Raw genomic sequence first — 18530 nt, forward strand, 5'->3', positions numbered from 1 at the left:
CTCTGAGGGAATGTGTGAGTGAGAGAGAGAGGGAGCTTGTATGAGGAAGTGTGTATGAGAGCGATGGTGTTAACGAGGGAGAGAAAGGGAGGGAGCCTGTGCAAATGAGACAAGGAACCTATGTGTCTGTGTTCGAAGGGGCCTGTCTGAGTGAAAAAGGTTGCATGTATGTGAGGGAGAGAGGATGTGAGAGAGAGAGAGAAAGAGAATGAACATATATAATTATGTGTGAGTATATGAGAAAGTAGAAATTTTGTACGCAACATCCACCACTCCCCATCCATCAGCTAATCCACAACAATCTCAGGGAACTGGAAATCAAAAGTTCCCGGATATGCTGAGTGATTCATTACATATTCTTGTTAGGTTTTAATCACTGGGTGTTAATATTTGATGAGTGCACTACTTTTCAATTTTTGTTTTGGAGTTAGAACATTTTTTTATTTTTATGAGTTTTTAATTATTAAGTTTCATTCTATTTGTCTTCTATTTTGAAATATTCCCTTTACTAGTATAGTTTTAGTATTATTGATGTTTTATATTTCTTCATTTTATTGTTTGATGTTTTATGAAGAATGGCAGGGTTTCTGTTTTCTCACTGTTGCGCTACATTCAGAATCTAATATTATGGTTTCCAGTTCAGTTTTTGTTGGCATATTTTTAATTTTTACCTTACGGTTTGGGGAGGATTTGTCTGTGTTCTACATGTGTGATCAAACTTGAGGTATTCAGCTAGTGTATAGTTCTGTGTAGGATTCTATAGCAGCTGAGCTTGTTCTGTTTTCTAATGGGAGGTGTTTTGGTGCCAGCTGTAATATTTACAGCACTGCCTTTCATAGGTAGGTTGTTACTATTTGAGTGGAGGTACTTAGTGCTGTGTTGGTATGGGAGGTTTATTATATTGTAATTGTAATTCACTGTATTTATGGCTTTGAGTACCAACCCTATACCCAACACACATTACAATAGGTCTAATACCATATGGGATCCAAATTATTTTTTTGCCTTTTAGCAGGGTTTTCTGGTTGACATGCACTGCTGTAAGTGATACTTTTATCTCAGAGAACTATACCTTGAATGTCTTTTTTCACATAAAATCTATTATTCTAAATGTATAATTTTTACTTAAGTGTTTGGGTCGGGGGGGGAGGGGAGGTTGGGGCGCGGGAGAAAGCTCGCCTGGAGCACCTAATACCCTTGCACCAGCCCTGTGTTCAATTCTTTGGGGTTTTGTTTTTTTTTAAAGCCCCTCCCCGATTTCTACTTAGCGCTCACTCCACTCATGGGGTCTTCCAGGGCAGCTACTCCTGCCCCATCAGTCCTGCTCTTCAAAAAGGTGCCAGCCGGCTTGAGGCCAGCGCTGTCTGGCATCATCACTGTAGAACAAAATGGCGCCCGGTGGCATATCGGCAATAATTCAAAATGGCGCCTTTTGAAAAACAGGACCAGCGGGGCAGGGGCTATTGCCCTTGAAGATCCCCACAGATAGGGGTGTAGGGGTGTGAGGGGCTCTTTTTAAAACGCATCCCGACTGACCATTTTATTCATTTCGCTTTTTTTTTTTTAATTTTGTTTTGAATAAATGGAAAAAAAAATAATTTAAAAAAACAATTTAAAAAAAGGCTTAATGCTCATCCATGTCAGAGAAGGGGATTTGCTGGATACAAGTAGATGCTCCCGCACATTTCATTCTGCATAGATCCCTCCTAACTTAATCTTCTTCCTCCTTGCATTCTGGGCAGAAAGATTTCATATACACAAGACGGCTCACGCTGGGTGCACTCAGGGCTTGAACTATGATGGTGAGAAGTTGGGGAGCGAAAGCCACAACCATCAAAAATCTTTAAAAAAAAAAGAGAATCAGATCTGGAGGAGAAAGGCACACATGGGCTCTTGGAGTCAGACAAAAATGAACTGTAGGTCCCGCTTAGCTTAACATTACCCTGTACGGAAGAGTAAACAAATAACCAAAAAGGTTATTCTGGGCCTGCAGTTTCTTTAGCTGGTCCACAGGAACTGCGCAGATGTTATGACACAAACGTCACAGAAATACGATTAAAAATGTACAGTAATCTTCCTTTAAAATACCAGAACCAAAAAAACTATTTATACGATACAGCTGGCTGTTTAAACCAGCAAAATCCTTAAGGTCCCCCGATTATGTTCCAATTACATTTCATCCTTAAAGAAGTATTAGCTTCCAAACTTCTGGAAAGCTCTTCCTCACCATGATAAATATCAGCAGACGTGGTTCCACCCTGCTGATCACCATCCTGAAAGTCCCCTGCCCCTCAGAACACACATCACACAAAAAGCATGAATACAGCATGGACAACTGAGCAGCAGATCTTCATAATTTTTTTTTTTTATTTTAAATGGTTATATAGTCCGCATACATCCTATGGTTCCTAGCGGATCACGGCATACATACAACAGTTTAAAACCAATATCATAACAAAAGACAAACAATTAAAGACCAACATCTACATAAGTAACCATATCAGCTAAAAAAAATCTGTCATGCATTTTGAGTTGCCTCGAAAACTTGCTTAAACAGGATGTGCCTTTAAAACCTTCTTGAAATTTTGCTGCAGGAAATCAAACTTCACTGCTCTGGGAGGGAGTTCCACATTTCAGGCGCCACCACTGAAAACACTCTCTCTCTCTAGTTATTCCCAATTATGCTACTTTAATCAAGGGTATCTCCAAAAAGATTCTTACTGCCTGTTCTCGGAACACAGGTTGGGCTATAGGTTCCTAGAATGGAATTAAACTACGGAATATAATCAGTCCCCATTAGTTTGTGTGCAATAGAGATTATTTTATATTGTATTCCTAGCCCCATGCAGCTGCTGCACTGATACAGGTAAAGCATGTATACAGCAGGGACAGCTGAAGAGCAGATCTTCATCAAAGCCCCTTGCAGGTTTCACACTGATACACATAAAGTATGAATACAGCATGGACAGCTGAAGGGAAGAGCTTCCTCATAGCCCCATGCAGGTGTCACACTGATACACATAAAGTATGAGTACAGCATGGACAGCTGAAGGGAAGAGCTTCATCATAGTCCCATGCAGGTGTCACACTGATACACATAAAGTATGAATATAGCATGGACAGCTGAAGGGAAGAGCTTCATCATAGCCCCATGCAGGTGTCACACTGATACACATAAAGTATGAGTACAGCATGGACAGCTGAAGGGAAGAGCTTCATCATAGTCCCATGCAGGTGTCACACTGATACACATAAAGTATGAATACAGCATGGACAGCTGAAGGGAAGAGCTTCATCATAGTCCCATGCAGGTGTCACACTGATACTCATAAAGTATGAATACAGCATGGACAGCTAAAAAGTGGATCTTCATCAGATCCCCATGCAGGAGTCACACTGTTACACGTAAAGTATGAATACAGCATGGACAGCTGAAAAGTGGATCTTCATCAGATCCCCATGCAGGAGTCACACTGTTACACGTAAAGTATGAATACAGCATGGACAGCTGAAAAGTGGATCTTCATCAGAGGCCTATATGGGCATCACACTGATCTACATAAATCATGACTACAGCATGAACAACTGAAAAGCAAGGCCTCAACAGAGCTCCATGCAGGCGTCACACTGATACATGTAAAGCATGAATGCGGCACAGGCCGCTGCAGAGTGGTGTCAGGGAAAGCTTTTTAATAATCAGTGGCTGAGGCCATAATAAAAGGATCAGACATTTTAATCTGAAAAAAGTAGAGAAACCTAAAGGGCCATGAAAGAAGATGGGAGAACCTGGCCAACAGAGAGGAAAGAGCAGCACAAAGCAAGGAAAGTTACTTTCTAGAAGCATCTCCCCTGCCCTGCCACTTTAAAAGCTGTGAATATATTTAATTGTAATTGAAAAGCCCCGACGGCTGTCTTGTACTTTTCCATGCCCTGAGAGCACCAGCACTTCATCCAGCTCCCAGGTCAGGGTCCTTCCTTTTCAGCTCCTCTTCCTTAAAACGAACCAAAAACGCGAGAAAATCAGTGGGGGGGAAAAGTGACCGGAAAAATACAATTAAAAGTGAAAACCAAGGGCCCTGCATTTACATCGAAGCGTTTTATCCACAGTATCTCCACAACCCCTTCCCCGCGCCCAAACCAAGTGTCAGCAAAATTCAGAAAATACCAAGAGAATCCAGAAATGAAATTCATACATGGGAGTGATTCATGAGGGCAAGGAGGGAAGCAACTGAAAGACAGGTTTCTCATTACAGAATTAACCCTCCTTCACCCCCAACCTCTTAACCACAGAAATCTGTCTCCCTCCACAAAGACCCACAAGACATCCTTCAGTGCAGTGGTTCTCAACCTGTTTTCTATTGGGGCACACCTGGCAGATAATGCTTACAGGCGAGACACACTGAACCCTTGACCATCCCAGAGGTAAATGTAAACATATAACCCCCCTCCTCAATGGATGCAGCACAGAACTAGGATATAACAAATGCAACTCGCTATATAAAAAAAGATATTCTGATTCTGGTGCTCTCTCAGTAACAGAAACCCAAATCCCCTTACTACCAGACGCATTGTAAAATACAAAACCTGAAAAAACCAGAGTCACTCAGCACATGTGAAGCAAACCTTCCGTAGCACTGCAACACGAATTCCAAGAACTCAAAACAGCAATAGCCCTTCCTATGAAAAGGCAGCAGTGCAGCACCAGTGCATGTCCTATTGAGAATGAGAAAATGCAACAAATAAGACTGAAACAAGTCCCTACCTGTTAGTAAAACACGTCACCTCTCTCACACATACAGATCCGACCTTCACCAAATGCAGAATAAGTGACCACAAATTGCAAATGTGGAGACAAAAACTGGAATGGAAACCTCAAAAAGCCACTCTGCATGCAGTGTAAAACTGGAGAGCTAGAAACAGAAATACATTTCCTCCTACACTAAGCAAAGTACAAAGAGAGAAGAAATGCATGTTCCCCAAACTGACATATTATGGCTCTTGCACCCCATCACTCCCCCTTCCATGCCTCCATCATCCTTCACTTTTCCCAGTTACTCCCTTTCAATCATCCACTCACACTCAATTCCCTGCCCGGCATTCCTGATCCCCATCCTCTTCCCTGTGCTCCCTCTCTCCCCTACCCCCTTCATCCCATCTCCCTGCCTGCCCAGCTACCCTGACCCGGTTTCCCACCCCTTCCTGCTCAGAAGCCCCCACACTCCCTCTCTGTTCTATCTTCATCTTCCCCGCATCCCCAGCCCCCTTTCCCCCACCCTCCACAGAGTGAAGAGATCAGCAGCAGCATCATCCCTCCCAGACTCAGCAGGGGAAGATAAAGTTTGCATCTCATCAGGCCCGGAACAGCAGGAGCTGGCAACGTCTAGCTCTGATCTGGGTGAAGAGGGAAACAGCCCCCCACCGGGCCAAAAAGAAGAGAAGTAAGAGAAGTCAACCAACTCCCACCCGGGCTGATAAGGAGGCAGCCATCTGCTGGCCCTGCGACACACCTTGTTGAGAACCACTGCTTCGGTGGAAAGCGTGAGAGGAACGGCCTTCCCCCCGTCCTCCACCCACGCGCACGGCGGCCTCCTCTGCACGTGGCCTGCTCCCCGGGAACTTAACTCGGAAAAGGATCCGGCTGGGGAAGAGTCCTAGTTCGGCAAGGCCCACCCACTCTCAAATTGCAGCCCGTTTCCCTTTCACAAAGGCCCAAAGGGAGTGCGAAGCAGATCCCCATCCAGGGTTGGAGAAACGCTTCGTTGCCCCTGCCCCTCCATTCGGCGGCATCGATCTGCAGGAAGCCTGCGCCCTATGAAACAGCAGCAATTCCTGGAATTAAACGGAGTCTTCCCCATTCTGTCTCCAGGTCAAACATGCCCGAGTGCGGCTGGTCCCAGTGTGCGCCTGCCAGAAAAACAAAAACCAACCCTCCTCAGCGTAGAACGACAGCGAGCAACAGGACCTCCTCTCCCTGGAACAGGCCCTTTCAGGAGCAAACCCGACTTCTCGCTGAGATCCAGGAGAAAAAAAAATTAAAAATGAGCAAGCGCTGCAGGGATCTTTCCTGCAGACTTCGGGATTTCATGCCGCACATCAGGGCTGAACGAGCCGCTGCCCAGCATCAGCTCAGCCGGGGCACGGCGGAAACAGGGAATAACCTAACCTACAATTCATTCACAGCACCAGCTTGGACTTGCTTGCTGAGGGGAAACCTTTGGCTGGGCCAAACACGTCCCGGGCTCTCGTCCCCACCTGCAGAAACCATCCCTGCAGACGCGTCCAACTTTCCTGCCCGTTCACGGGACGTTTATCAAGCCACGAAAAACCAGCCACAGCAGAAAGGGGCATTGCGCAATGCTATTTACCCCACCATCCGACATCCTCACGACTAACCGGCAAGGCTGCTGCCGAGATTTAAAGCAGCTTATCAAAATGATGCCTATTTTCTATCACTGTAATAGTTTTCTTTCCTCTCAACGCATCTAGCTGGGCTACATGAAGTTGCAGTCTCTGAATATACAGCAACTGGACACACATAAGCTTGGGCCCAGATACTAAAATCTCAGAAATCATTTGTCAATTGGTTTCCTTGTGAAGTTGCACAAAAAAAAAGCCAGCGAGCTTGGGCCTGCCGGCACTTAAAAAGAGGCAAAACGCCTGCTACGGAAGGAGGAAAGGCTTCTACTCCAAACATTCCTGATTGAATAAGTAGAATCTGTGCACAGGGACAGCACAAGGCTTTTTCAGGGCTACTTTTGCTCCTAAAGCCAAGTCCTGCCACTCAAGCCAGCCTGGGGAAGCGCTGCAGAGAACACTTTCATGATCCTCAAATGGGGCTCTTAATGACCCCTCCTGGCCAGGAAAGTGCATTCAGGCCCTAGCTCTTCCGACAGCTATGCAACCCCTGGATCCCTCCTCCTCTCATGCTCCAGGCAAGGTTTCATCAACAGTAGGAGGGACTGGCTGAGGAACATCCTCACATCCCTTCCCACCGATAAAGGGACGAGCAGAACCAAGGTTCTGAGTGGGTTGGACATGCAGGGTCTGGAGGGAGACTCCTCAAAACAAAACCCACTACATGATCGGTTGGGTGGAAATGTCTGCCCAATTGTGAAAAGGCTTCCGGGGAGATTAGGAGAGGCAGAGTAGAGATAATTGGAGGGTGGGAAGAAAGGCTGGGGTATGAGAGGAGAACAGCTGCTATGTAAGTCTCTGTGTGAGAGAGAGAGGGGAGCAAGGACAGGGGCAGTGTTCATGTGTATGAGAGAGAGAGGATTTGTGCCAAATGTATGTGTAAGTCATATTGGGTGCAATGCTAGAGAGGGGAGGCAAGGAGGAGCAGGACCGGAGCATGGTAGGGACACCTCCCTCCTCTCCTCCCCACCCACTGCAATTCACATCCTCCCTCCCTTCATCTTGGATTCTATCCCCCAAATCCTGGAAGCTCCCTTCTCCCCAGATCCTGGAGCCCACTCTCCAACCCTTCCTATTCCCTCCTCCTCTTCCTCAATCCAAGAACCTGCCTCTCTCTCCTTCTTCTTCCCCATCCCAGTTTCCTAATCTTCACCATCTCCCATCCTCCCCATCCCAAGTCCCCTTTCCTTCTCGCACTCCTCCTTTCTCCTCATCCCATTCGTCTTTTTCCTTCCCTCTCCCCATCTCCAAAATAAAATAAATTATACTAATTTTTATAATGTAATATAAAAGATAAAAATGTTTTTGTTTCAGAATTTTTAAATTTTTCCATCAGAACCTACCCCGAGCTGCCACAGGAAACTAGGGGACTGTGCCTTAAGGACTTTCTGCGCCCTGTTGTTTAACCTGGGGGCGGGGGAGAAGAAGGGGGTGAAAGGGGTGACAGCACCAACAGTGCCTAAGGGTGCCAAAATCCTAAATCCATCTCTGGGAAGGGGCTTACAATAGGCTGGTCTGGGATTTTTTTCATGGAAGCCATTTTGCTGGAAAAAATATATGACAAGTGCTATATTCCGCTCAAGTGAAAATTAGTTAAGAACATGAGCCCTCTGCCTCGGGCTCTGAAACCTCACATGCACCTAGATTCAGGGGAGCAAGTCCTACCTCTCAGTAGGGCTGCCCACTGGCTCCAGGTTTTCAGCAGTGTGATCTCCCTCCCACCCACCCCCCCACACACACTGCATGCAGGAACTTGTAAGTCTTGCTTTCCTCAGGGCATGCAACAGGGAAATCGGAACTACAAGTCCCAACCTGCAATGCGGTAGAACCAGGATGGGATCCACCTGTCCTGAAAATCTGAAGCCAGCTGGCAACCCTGTCTCTCATGTCACTAACCCAGGGATGGGGCATGGGAGCGCCAGGGCGTGCAGAGAACAATCCTGTGGGCCATTCAAACGAAGGGCGCTGTCATTGTCTCAGTAAAGACCATATTCAACCTCTCAGCTGGCAAAAGATAAGATGCAGGTGAATGGGGCTCGTGTGTGTAGAAGCAAAGCATCAGCCCGAGGCATTCAAGGCACAAACTGGCAAGAGATGCTTTCTAAAACCAGGCCCAGCAAACGCTATTTAAAAGGGCAAACTCAAATCCAACCTGATATTTCAAGGGAGATTTCCAGCTGTCCAAGGCACAAGAGTTAAATATGGTAAATGACAAGCAAGCGGAAAGAAGTCATCTAAAAAAATACATAACAAGGTCTCCAAAACAAACTCCATTTTCTGTCCAGAATGGAAAGCCAGACAAGCAGAACGGAGCCCGCACCTTTTGTCTGGTACAGAATTGTGTTGAAGTTGCAGCAATAAAACGAGCTCAGCATTTGACCCTCGTGCTGGGGGGTGGCAGGATACATTTTTCCACTCCTGTTTTAACTACCTTTTCTGGGTTAATAAGATTGCACCGGCTCTGCCGGGGCTATCTTGCAGGAAGCCAGGAGAGAAGATTCTGCCCTGATTACCAATCTTGCTGAACTATTTGCAAACACTAGTCAATATCAACTCAGTTAAGGCAATGATCCACATCTTCCCAGAGGGGAGCCTCTTCAGAGCTGGGCAGCTCTGCTGGGATCTCACAGACAGCAAGCCAAAGCGAAAATCTTTACAGCAACCGGTGCTATAAAAAGTACTTTTTATTTACAAAGCAGTCTGCTGGCTTTATAAAGGACCCAGCTTCAGTTCTGCTGGAAAGATGAATATTTGGCAATCTTATTTCTAATAAATCTTCTAATGGCTAATTAAATGTTTTATCAGTTTAGGTAGAAGGCTTGTCATTTGTAAGGATTTTTTTTTTTTTTTTTTTAGCAATTCCAAATCAATTTGGTAAACTCTTAGGACATCACAAATGTTATTCCACACACCATGAGCACGGATAGCACGTCTGCCACATTAGAAATTCAGAGTACACCTCCAGAAGGGCTGTCACGGGCAGCCTTTGCAAATCAGAAAGACGACTGCATGGAGCTACAGACAGCTCCCTACAATCCTGTCCTGCAAACAGGGACGCTGCCTTCTGCCAGCAGCTGGGTGTCCTAACCCCAGCCTAAATGTAGTAAAATGCCAGTGCGGCAGATTTACTCCCAGATTAACAAAGTTAGCACACCTAGGGGCACACAAGTTACTGCTCCTCCATACAAATCCCACTTTAATCGAGGCATTACCTCTTACTCCCCCAAACGCAGACTTTCCTCCCGATTTCTTAATGCTGGAAATGTAACTCCTGGTCAGAGGTGGAGTCAAATTTCTGGGGTTGAACTTGGAGTCTGTAGTGCGGGAGCATCCTGTACTCGGCACTGATGCGGATAAATCACATTTTGTGCATATTAAGCATATCTCTGCATGCACATTTTCTGGGTAGCCTGCTTTTTTTTTTTTAATCCCACGATGCATTAGCATCCTTTTAGCTTACTGTATCAAGCATTGGCTTTTTTTTTTGTGCATGAGTAAAGAAAAGGTTCGCAGAAGTTTTAAGCACATTTTTTTCTTTTTACTCGCGTCTTATTCCATCGGTTCTTGAATATGCGTTAAGCCTCATGACCCCACTTGGGGTGCTCTGTACCGGAAAGGGGGAGGCTTTGTGGCTGTGAGCTGCATCCGCCTCGCACCCCCCCCCCCCCTGTCCTCAACGCAACCCCAACCACATGCATGCTCTACTCATTCCAGCTCTGCCTCCCTGAAGCTGAAAACGGCAGGAAAGAGGCTTAAACCGCTGACAAATAAGACAGCCGATGTGAAGCATCGCATGCAGATTTTGTTATAAACATTTCCTTGACCCTCAGATCCCTGCGAGATTCTGTGCCAGACTGGAGGGGGAAAGTGGACCGATCAAATTCCTCATCCCCCCTCCCCAGTCTGAAAAATCACACCCAGGAGTTTCTGGTGAAACCCAACTCCAGCTGCTGGCCAGAAATGAATGTTTCTAAATAAAATAAGCTCCGTACTACCCTACCCCCCACCCCTCCCTCCCTCCCTCCATTTTTTTTTTTAACAGAAGTGGATTGCAAGGGCTGGCAGGAGACGGCCCTTCCTCGTCTCATTTCCATCCGCAGCAGCTTTCCCCCGGCAGGTTACTGGATCGCTCCTTCCAGGAGGAATCTTTTGCTCAAAGCAGGCAGGAGGCTCAGCCCGGAGAGCAATTAGGTCAATTCTTCGCTTCAAACTTCTGCGGCTTCTTTTTCTCCAGCTCCCCCAGCCTTACGGCCTAGCAAAGGGGAACTGATATCCTGGAGAAGCGGGGGTGGGGGGAGGTGTCTTCCTTTGCACATCAGCAGTCGGAGGGATTCTTTCAGGGGCGAGGGGTGGCCTCTAGGATTTTCCCTGTCTGCAAAGTTGATTTCTGTTGACCGTTCGGTAACCAAGAGAATCAGACGGGGTGGGGGAGCACTTTTTTTTTTTTTAGGTTGTTTTTGACTCTGCAGAGAGAAAAGTACATTTTCTTTTTGCCAAACAGAAAAGGAGCGTACTGGAGGGGGGTCAGAGGCTTTAATGCCCAGATTGCAAGGCTGTGCTGTACTGCAAAAACTGCAAGAACTCGGTTTATGAACTTTCTTCCTCGATCGGGGGGAGGGGCGACTCTTGGCTTCATAGTGTGGGGGTGGGGGGAATGTTACAACGTGCCCTGCATTATAATTAAGGTTCCCGATTAAATAAACGTGACCAGGTTTTGACAAGAAGGGGCGACCGATCAGGGCGGCAGGCACGGGAGGGTTCAGGGAGAGACGCCAAAAGCTAGAGAGAGAGGAGGTGGCGTCGCAATGTCACGGATGTGAATGACAGGGCCTCCTGCCTTTCTCAGTAAACGGGACAGGGCAGAGGAACGCCGATACCTTCACTCTCACCAGTTTAGGGAAAACCTGCGGGCGGGAGGCAGAGGAAGGCATCTCCTCCGCCCGGAGGGTGAGGGTTCAAGGCAGGGCCCACAAGTTCCCTCTGTTGTATGAAAAAGATTCCTGCTTGCTTGGGAGTCTTTCTTCTGTGGACGGCAGGCAAAAAGCAAAAACAGAAATCGCTTGGACTGATAAAGGGAAATGCCAGAAAAACAAAGCAAGAAATGTAAGAGAGTGCCTGGGATGATACAAGGGAGACCGATCAAGAGAAAATGTTAAAAACCAAGATCTTCCTGCTTTCTTTTCTCTTTGCTAAATCTGCAGTTTGATGGCTTCTTTCACAGAGGGGATGAACAATCCAGGGCTTGCTCTGGTTAAAATCAAACGCTATCCAGCATGATCTAAAGCAGAGGCATCCACCCCCACCCCAACACAAAACCAAGGACCATAATCCCCCACCCTCTTAATCCATCCTCCCAGAGCCCGCATACTTCAAATAACAACATCCTCGCCTCACATTGCTCCAAACAGGGTCATGATCCTGTGCCAGAAAGCATGGGGATGGGTGCAACCAGCCTCAGCACGCACGCAGTCCAAATCACCACACAGTCCGAGCACGGTCAGGATGCGCCCACTGCAATGTTCCAGAAGAGGGGACTTTACAGGAGGAGGAAAGGGAAATATTTCGGCTATTTTTGCAGGACAAAAGAAGCCTCCCTGCATCCCTGACTTTAGGAGAACACAAGGAGGTAGATGTGCCAGACTCTGTCCCAGGTGTGTAAAGCAGGGGACAGCAGATATGGATGGATGGGATCCTAGGTGTTCTTATCAGTCGTGGGGGAGAGGGGGGGTAAGTGGATGAGATGGGATGCTCTGAGGGTGCCCTGAAGAGACAGTTGAAGGAAATGCTTGCTCAGGAGTGCAGGAGGTGCCTGGGTGGGTGGAAGTGTCACATGGGGAGGTGGAGATGAGGGAAGTGACTGGATGAAGGTGACTCAGTTGATGGGTGGGATGGTCAGAGAGGGAGGGGAGACCCAGTCACTGAATTGTTAGGTGAGTAGGAGAGGGTGCTACAATAGTTGGGAGCTGCCTTGAATTGGTGAGTAGAAAGAAGGTATCGTGGATAGGGAGTGGATGTTAGAAGGTACCAGATTCGTAGAACAGTTGGTTTGCAGGTGGGGATACCTCTAAGGGACATTGAGTTGGACATGGTGCCCCTGTGGGTATGAGTTACTTGGTAGGTGTATATGTTCCCCAATAAGTGGATGGATGAATGAGTGGTAGCCCCCAAAGGGCAGCAGGATGCTCTCATCCCTCTAAAGAGTGGGTTCCCTGGTTTGCTGACACTACTCTATAGGTGCCTCGGTGGGTGGGCTATCCCAGTTTGCTTTCACTGCTCTCCAGGATGCTTAGGTTGGTGGGTGGGTTAGTTTACTTTCATCAGTCTGCAAGGTACCCAAGTGGATACATGCCCCAGTGGCTAAACAGGTGGGTGTCCTGATTTGCTCTCACCACTCTACAGGGTGGTCCAAGTGATTGAGTAGGAGGGTGGACTGGCAAGAGGGTTGCCCTGGTTTGCTCTCAACACTCTTCAGGATGGTCTCAGTGGACTGGTGAGTGGGAGCATGCCCTAGTGGGTGGGTGCCCCAGTTTGCTCTCACCTCTCTGTAGGGTGCTTTCTGTGGATTGGATGGGTAGAGGGCAATGAGGAGGTTGGATGGGTGAGTAGGTGAATAAGTTGCTCTCACCACTCTAAAGGGTTCTCTTGGTGCATGGGGCACCCTGGGTGGGCAAGTGGACAGCCTGCATTCATCACTCTGCAGTATGCTCAGTGGGGAAATGGATGGGTGAACACTGTAGAGTGTTCATAGTGTGTAAGGGAAGGCATGTTGCTCTTAGTCAATGAGTGGATGGATCGGTGGACAAGCATGTTCTCTATGGGCAAGCAGATGGGAAGCTGAGGAATAAATATTTCTGCAGGTTATTCTTGAGTGGGTGGGGTGCTCTCAGTTAGTGAGAAGATGGGTAAGTGGGTGGATAGTTGTTCCAACCACTCTGCAGGGAACTCTCAATGGGCAAGTTGGATGTTGAGCTGATCTCAGTGGATGACTGGATGGGTGTATGGATGGCAGAGTAGGACACTATGGGTGGATGCTTTCAATGTTTTGCGTGGGTGAGTGAGAAGGTGGGCATCAGGGTGGGGGGGGGGGGTCCTCTCTTCACTCTGCAGGATGCTGTCAGTTGATCTGTGTGCTCTGGCTGGGTGTTCTCACCATTCCGAGTGAATGGGAGCTTTCACTACTCTGCAGCGAGTGGGAGGGTAGGTTTCTCTCAGTGGGCAAGTGGATAGGTGAATCAGATGGAATGCTCTCACTGAGTAGGTGGGTGGTAGCTGCTCTTACCACTCTGCAGGATGCTTTAGTGAATTGCTCTCAGTGGATGACTGGGGGTGGAGAGAGGATGCTCTTGGTGAGTGGTTGAGTAGTAATATGCGGTGCTGTGTGTGTGTGTGGTGGATACAATCTCCACTCTGCAGGGTGGTCTCAGTAGATGGTAGGGTGCTTGGGGGAGGGGCAGAATGGATGAGTTGATGGGAGATGGGTGTTCTCACAGCTCTGCAAGATGCTCTGGGAGAGTTCCTCTTGATGGGCGAATGTGTGGGAGTAGGCTGGTCTGGATGGACAGAAGAAAAGATGGGTAAGGGGTGGTAAGTTTTCACAGGTATACAGGGTGCTCTGAGTGGGAGAGCGTGCAGGTGAGTTGAGTGCTTTGAGAGATGGGGTGTTCTCATAATGCTCAAGAGTGTTTTAAGTGGGCGAGTGGCTGGGAGGGGGTGCTCTAAGTGATTTAGTACATGGGTGAGAGGGGAGGCAAGTGTAGTGATTGAGTGAGTGAAGGTGATCTCACTCTGTAGATGACTCCGTTATTTGGAAGTGACTGCTCTCAGTAGGTGAAAGGAGATAGGGAAGGAAGGTGTTCTTGCCGCTCTTCAGGGTGCTTTGGGTGGGATGGGCTGTTAGTGGGTGAGTGGTGTGCCAGTGCCACACTGACTACGAGTGAGTAGGTAGGAGGAGCACCAGTGCCAGTGCTATCGCTCCTGGCAAACCTCCAAGATACGAGCAGTGGCCTGGACCTTTGCTCCAGCAGTGATCCTCAAAGCACAGTGAGTGCAGGATCTGACCCTATGCTTATAGGCCCTGCCCTCACACGGAAGTCCAGAAGAGGCCGGACCTGGGGGGGAGGGGGGGCACATGTTTAGTCCCCGACCTCACTGCATTTTGAGAATCACCACTGGAGTAGAGTTCTGAGGGAAAGGAGGCTGCCGCGGGAGGGGCGCCTCCCAAGGGAGGATTGCAGGGGGTAGGAAATATGTGCCTTAGGCACAGGCCTAGTAGGCCTATACATAAATGCAGGCCAGGGTGGGGGGCAGGATGTTCTCAGTGAGAGAGTGGGAGGAGGGGTGCTCTCAGATGTTGGATAGGTAGGAAGGGATACTTTCACCATCTGCAGATTGCTCTCAGTGAGTGGGGACGTTGGGATGTCCTGAGTGAGTGAATGAGTGGGACAGGGATGCCCTCACTGCTCTAGAGGATGCCTTGGATAGATGACTGGATAGATAGATGGGTGGGTGGGTTGGGGGGATAGATGGGTGGGTGAGGGAGGATTCTCTCAGTGGGTGATGGATGAGTGGGAAGGAGGGCTCTCAGTGGGTGGGAAGGGGGATGGATGGGTGGTTAGAGGGTGCGTGCTCTTAGCAAGAGAGAGGGTAGTGGATATAGATAGAGGAGTGTGGTGATGGGTGATCTCAGTGGGTGAATAGATTAGGAGGACATGCTTTCAGTAGGTGGATGGATGGGTGGGATCAGAAGCTCTCAATGGGTGATGGATGGGTGGGGGTGCTCTCAGCGGGTGATGGATGAGTACTGAGCCCAGGAGAGGGAACTTTCCGTGGGTGATGGTGGGAAAGGAAGCTCTCAGTGGATGGGTGGGAGGATGATCTCAGTGAGTGATGGGTGGATGAATCCAGGAATACTCCCAGTGAATGATGGATTGGTGGGATGGGGGATGCTCTCAGTGGGTTGATATTGCTGAGCCCAGGAGTGTGAATTTTCCGTGGATGATAGGTGGGAGTGAGAGCTCTCAGTGAGTGATGGATGGGTGGGGGAATGATCTCAGTGAGTGATGGGTGGATGATTCCGGGAGTAGTCCCAGTGGGTGATAGATGGATGGGACGAGGATGCTCTCAGTGGGTGATAGATGGGTGGGACTGGGAGCTCTCAGTGGGCAATGGATGGGCGGGGGATGCTCTCTGTGGGAGGTGGATGAGTGGGAGTGGCTGCCGGATGCCTGGGGATGCTCTCACCGCTCTGCAGGGTGCTCTCGCAGCTCCAGCTCTCGGCTCCAACCGCTCTCCGGCACGCCTCCCACAGGGACAGGTAGTATTGCTGCTCGGCCGTCACCCAGGCCGGGCTCAGCACGGCGCCCAGGTCCAGGCAGAGCGCCAGGAAGATGCAGACCAGCCCGACCAGCTTCAGCGGGGTCAGCACAGACACTCGCACCTCCTCCATGCCGCTGCCGGCCGAAGCCATGCCGGGGCCAGCGCCGCAGCTTTCCCTCCTCCGCCGCCGCCGCAGACTCTGCCGCCGATACTGCCGTCCCGCTGCTCTCCTGCTCTCCCGCTGCCCTCAGCCCCTCCCCTCCTCCTCCTCCTCTTCCTGACGTCACGGAGGAGGAGACGGAGGGCACAGGAGCTGAAAGCAAGAAGCGGGCAGGAGCGTGTGTGTGTGTGTGTGTGTGCAGAGACAGGCTGACAGCAGCACTCGCTATGTTGCACACACACCATCGCATGCAGCAAGACACAGTAAACACATACACAGTGCATACAGTGCCACATAATGCACGTGCAGTACTGCCTGCAGCAGCACTCCGTACTGTGCACACGCGCACCCACAAAAACCACATGCAGAAAGTCACAGTAAACGCGGACATTGCATGCAGTACCACATAGTGCACATGCATCAATGTATGCAGCAGCACGCCATACAAAGTAAACACACCCACACACATGCAAGTACCACATGCAGCTACACACAGTAAACATATACAGACACAGTGCATGCAGTGCCACATAGTGCACATGAGGTAATGCATGCAGCAGCACTCCATACGGTACATACACGTACCAATACCACATGCAGCAAGACACAGTAAATTTAATATAGACACAGTGCATGTAGTTCCACATAGTGCACATGTAGTAATGCATGCAGCAGCACTCCATCCGGTACACACAAATACCATATGCACTGCAGTGGCATACAAATCATATGAACTAATACATATAGTCCCATACAACACACATGCATTATTAGTACACTGCCTCTCAATTTTGCTCTGTGGAACACCCAGACAGTCTGGTTTTCAGGATATCTGCAATGAATATGCATGAGATAAATTTGCATTTGGGAAGGGGGTGTATGCAAATCTATCTCATGCATATTCATTGCAGATATCCTGAAAACCCCACTGGCTGGGGTTTCCTCAGGGCAAGTTTGGGAACCACTGCACTAATAGTAGAGTATCACACAGTACACACAAGGGGTTCCCAAACCTGGTTCTTGAGAGCCACAACCTCAGTTGGTTTACAGGATTGCCACAATGAATATGCATGAGACCTATTTGCATATAGTGTAGGCAGTGCATGCACATAGCTCTCATGCATATTCATTGTGGCAATCCTAAACAGCTGACTGGGATGCAGCCCTTGAGAAGCAAGTTTTGGGGACCCCTGCGTGACTAAGGCATACAAGACATATATCATTGCACATACACACCTGCTTTGTGCCCCTGTAACACCCAGCCCCAGCAAGTACTCCCCAGCCATTCTGCACTCTTTGCCCTGTTCAGTCCAGAGATTTTGCCTTTCTTCTGTGGTTTAGTTTAGGGCTGCAGCATTAGTAGGGGGGGGACGGGGGACGGGACTGGTCTCTTGCTGAGTGCTAAAGGGAATGAGCCAGGGAAAGGTGGGAGGGTTTCCTGCTGTTTGTACTTCCAGAGAGCTTGGATAGTAAATGACAGCAAGTTTCTTTAGGGCAGTAATTGCCACTCCATGCAGGTTTCCTCCATGACTTCTGTTAAGGGTAGTAACTGCCACTCTGTGCAGGTTGCCCTCTTATTTTCTGTTAAGGGTAGTAACTGCCGCTCTGAGCAGGTTGCCCCCATGATTTCTGTAAAGGGTAGTATTCTGTTAAGGGTAGTAAATGTCGCTCCAAGCAAGTTACCCCATGCCTTATGTTAAGGTTAATGACTGCAGCTCTGTGCAGGTTACTCCCAAGTCTTCTGTTAACGGTAGTAATTACCTTTCTGTGCAGGTTACCTCCGACTTTATGTTAAGGATAGTAACTGCTGCTCCATGCAGGTTACCCCATGCCTTCTGTTAAGGTTAGTGACTGCCGCTCCATGCATGTTACCCCATGCCTTCTGTTAAGGGTAGTAACTGCTGCTCCATGCAGGTTACCCCATGCCTTCTGTTAAGGTTAGTGACTGCCGCTCCATGCAGGTTACCCCATGCCTTCTGTTAAGGTTAGTGACTGCTGCTCCATGCAGGTTACCTCATGCCTTCTGTTAAGGTTAGTGACTGCCGCTCCATGCAGGTTACCCCATGCCTTCTGTTAAGGTTAGTGACTGCTGCTCCATGCAGGTTACCTCATGCCTTCTGTTAAGGTTAGTGACTGCCGCTCCATGCAGGTTACCCCATGCTTCTGTTAAGGGTAGTAACTGCCGCTCCATGCAGGTTACCCCATGCCTTCTGTTAAGGTTAGTGACTGCTGCTCCATGCAGGTTACCCCATGCTTCTGTTAAGGATAGTAACTGCTGCTCCATGCAGGTTACCCCATGCCTTCTGTTAAGGTTAGTGACTGCCGCTCCATGCAGGTTACCCCATGCCTTCTGTTAAGGGTAGTAACTGCCGCTCCATGCAGGTTACCCCATGCCTTCTGTTAAGGATAGTAACTGCCACTCCATGCAAGTTACCCAATGTCTTCTGTTAAGGGTAGTAACTGCTACTCCATGTAGGTTACCCCATGCCTTGTATTAAGATTAATGACTGCAGCTCCATGCGGGTTACCCCATGTCTTCTGTTAAGGGTAGTAACTGCCGCTCCATGCAGGTTACCCCTATGCAGAAGTGTTACACCTAAAGTCAATATAAGTTATGCTGAGGTCCATATTCAGCTGCCAT

General features: G+C 48.6%; 1 protein-coding gene across 1 annotated transcript in view; it reads right to left on the reverse strand.

Moving 5' to 3' along the window:
* The window catches only part of TMEM47 (transmembrane protein 47), a 35582-nt gene extending 19604 nt beyond the window's left edge, over nt 1–15978 (reverse strand). Inside the window, exon 1 of the mRNA XM_029603107.1 lies at nt 15655–15978. Within this exon, the coding sequence (XP_029458967.1) occupies nt 15655–15880 (226 nt within the window). The 5' untranslated portion in view covers nt 15881–15978. The remainder of the gene's footprint in view (nt 1–15654) is intronic.
* Nucleotides 15979–18530: the final 2552 nt, after the last annotated feature.

The sequence above is a fragment of the Rhinatrema bivittatum genome, chromosome 5, assembly GCF_901001135.1.
Source record: "Rhinatrema bivittatum chromosome 5, aRhiBiv1.1, whole genome shotgun sequence".
Taxonomy (NCBI): Eukaryota; Metazoa; Chordata; class Amphibia; order Gymnophiona; family Rhinatrematidae; genus Rhinatrema; species Rhinatrema bivittatum.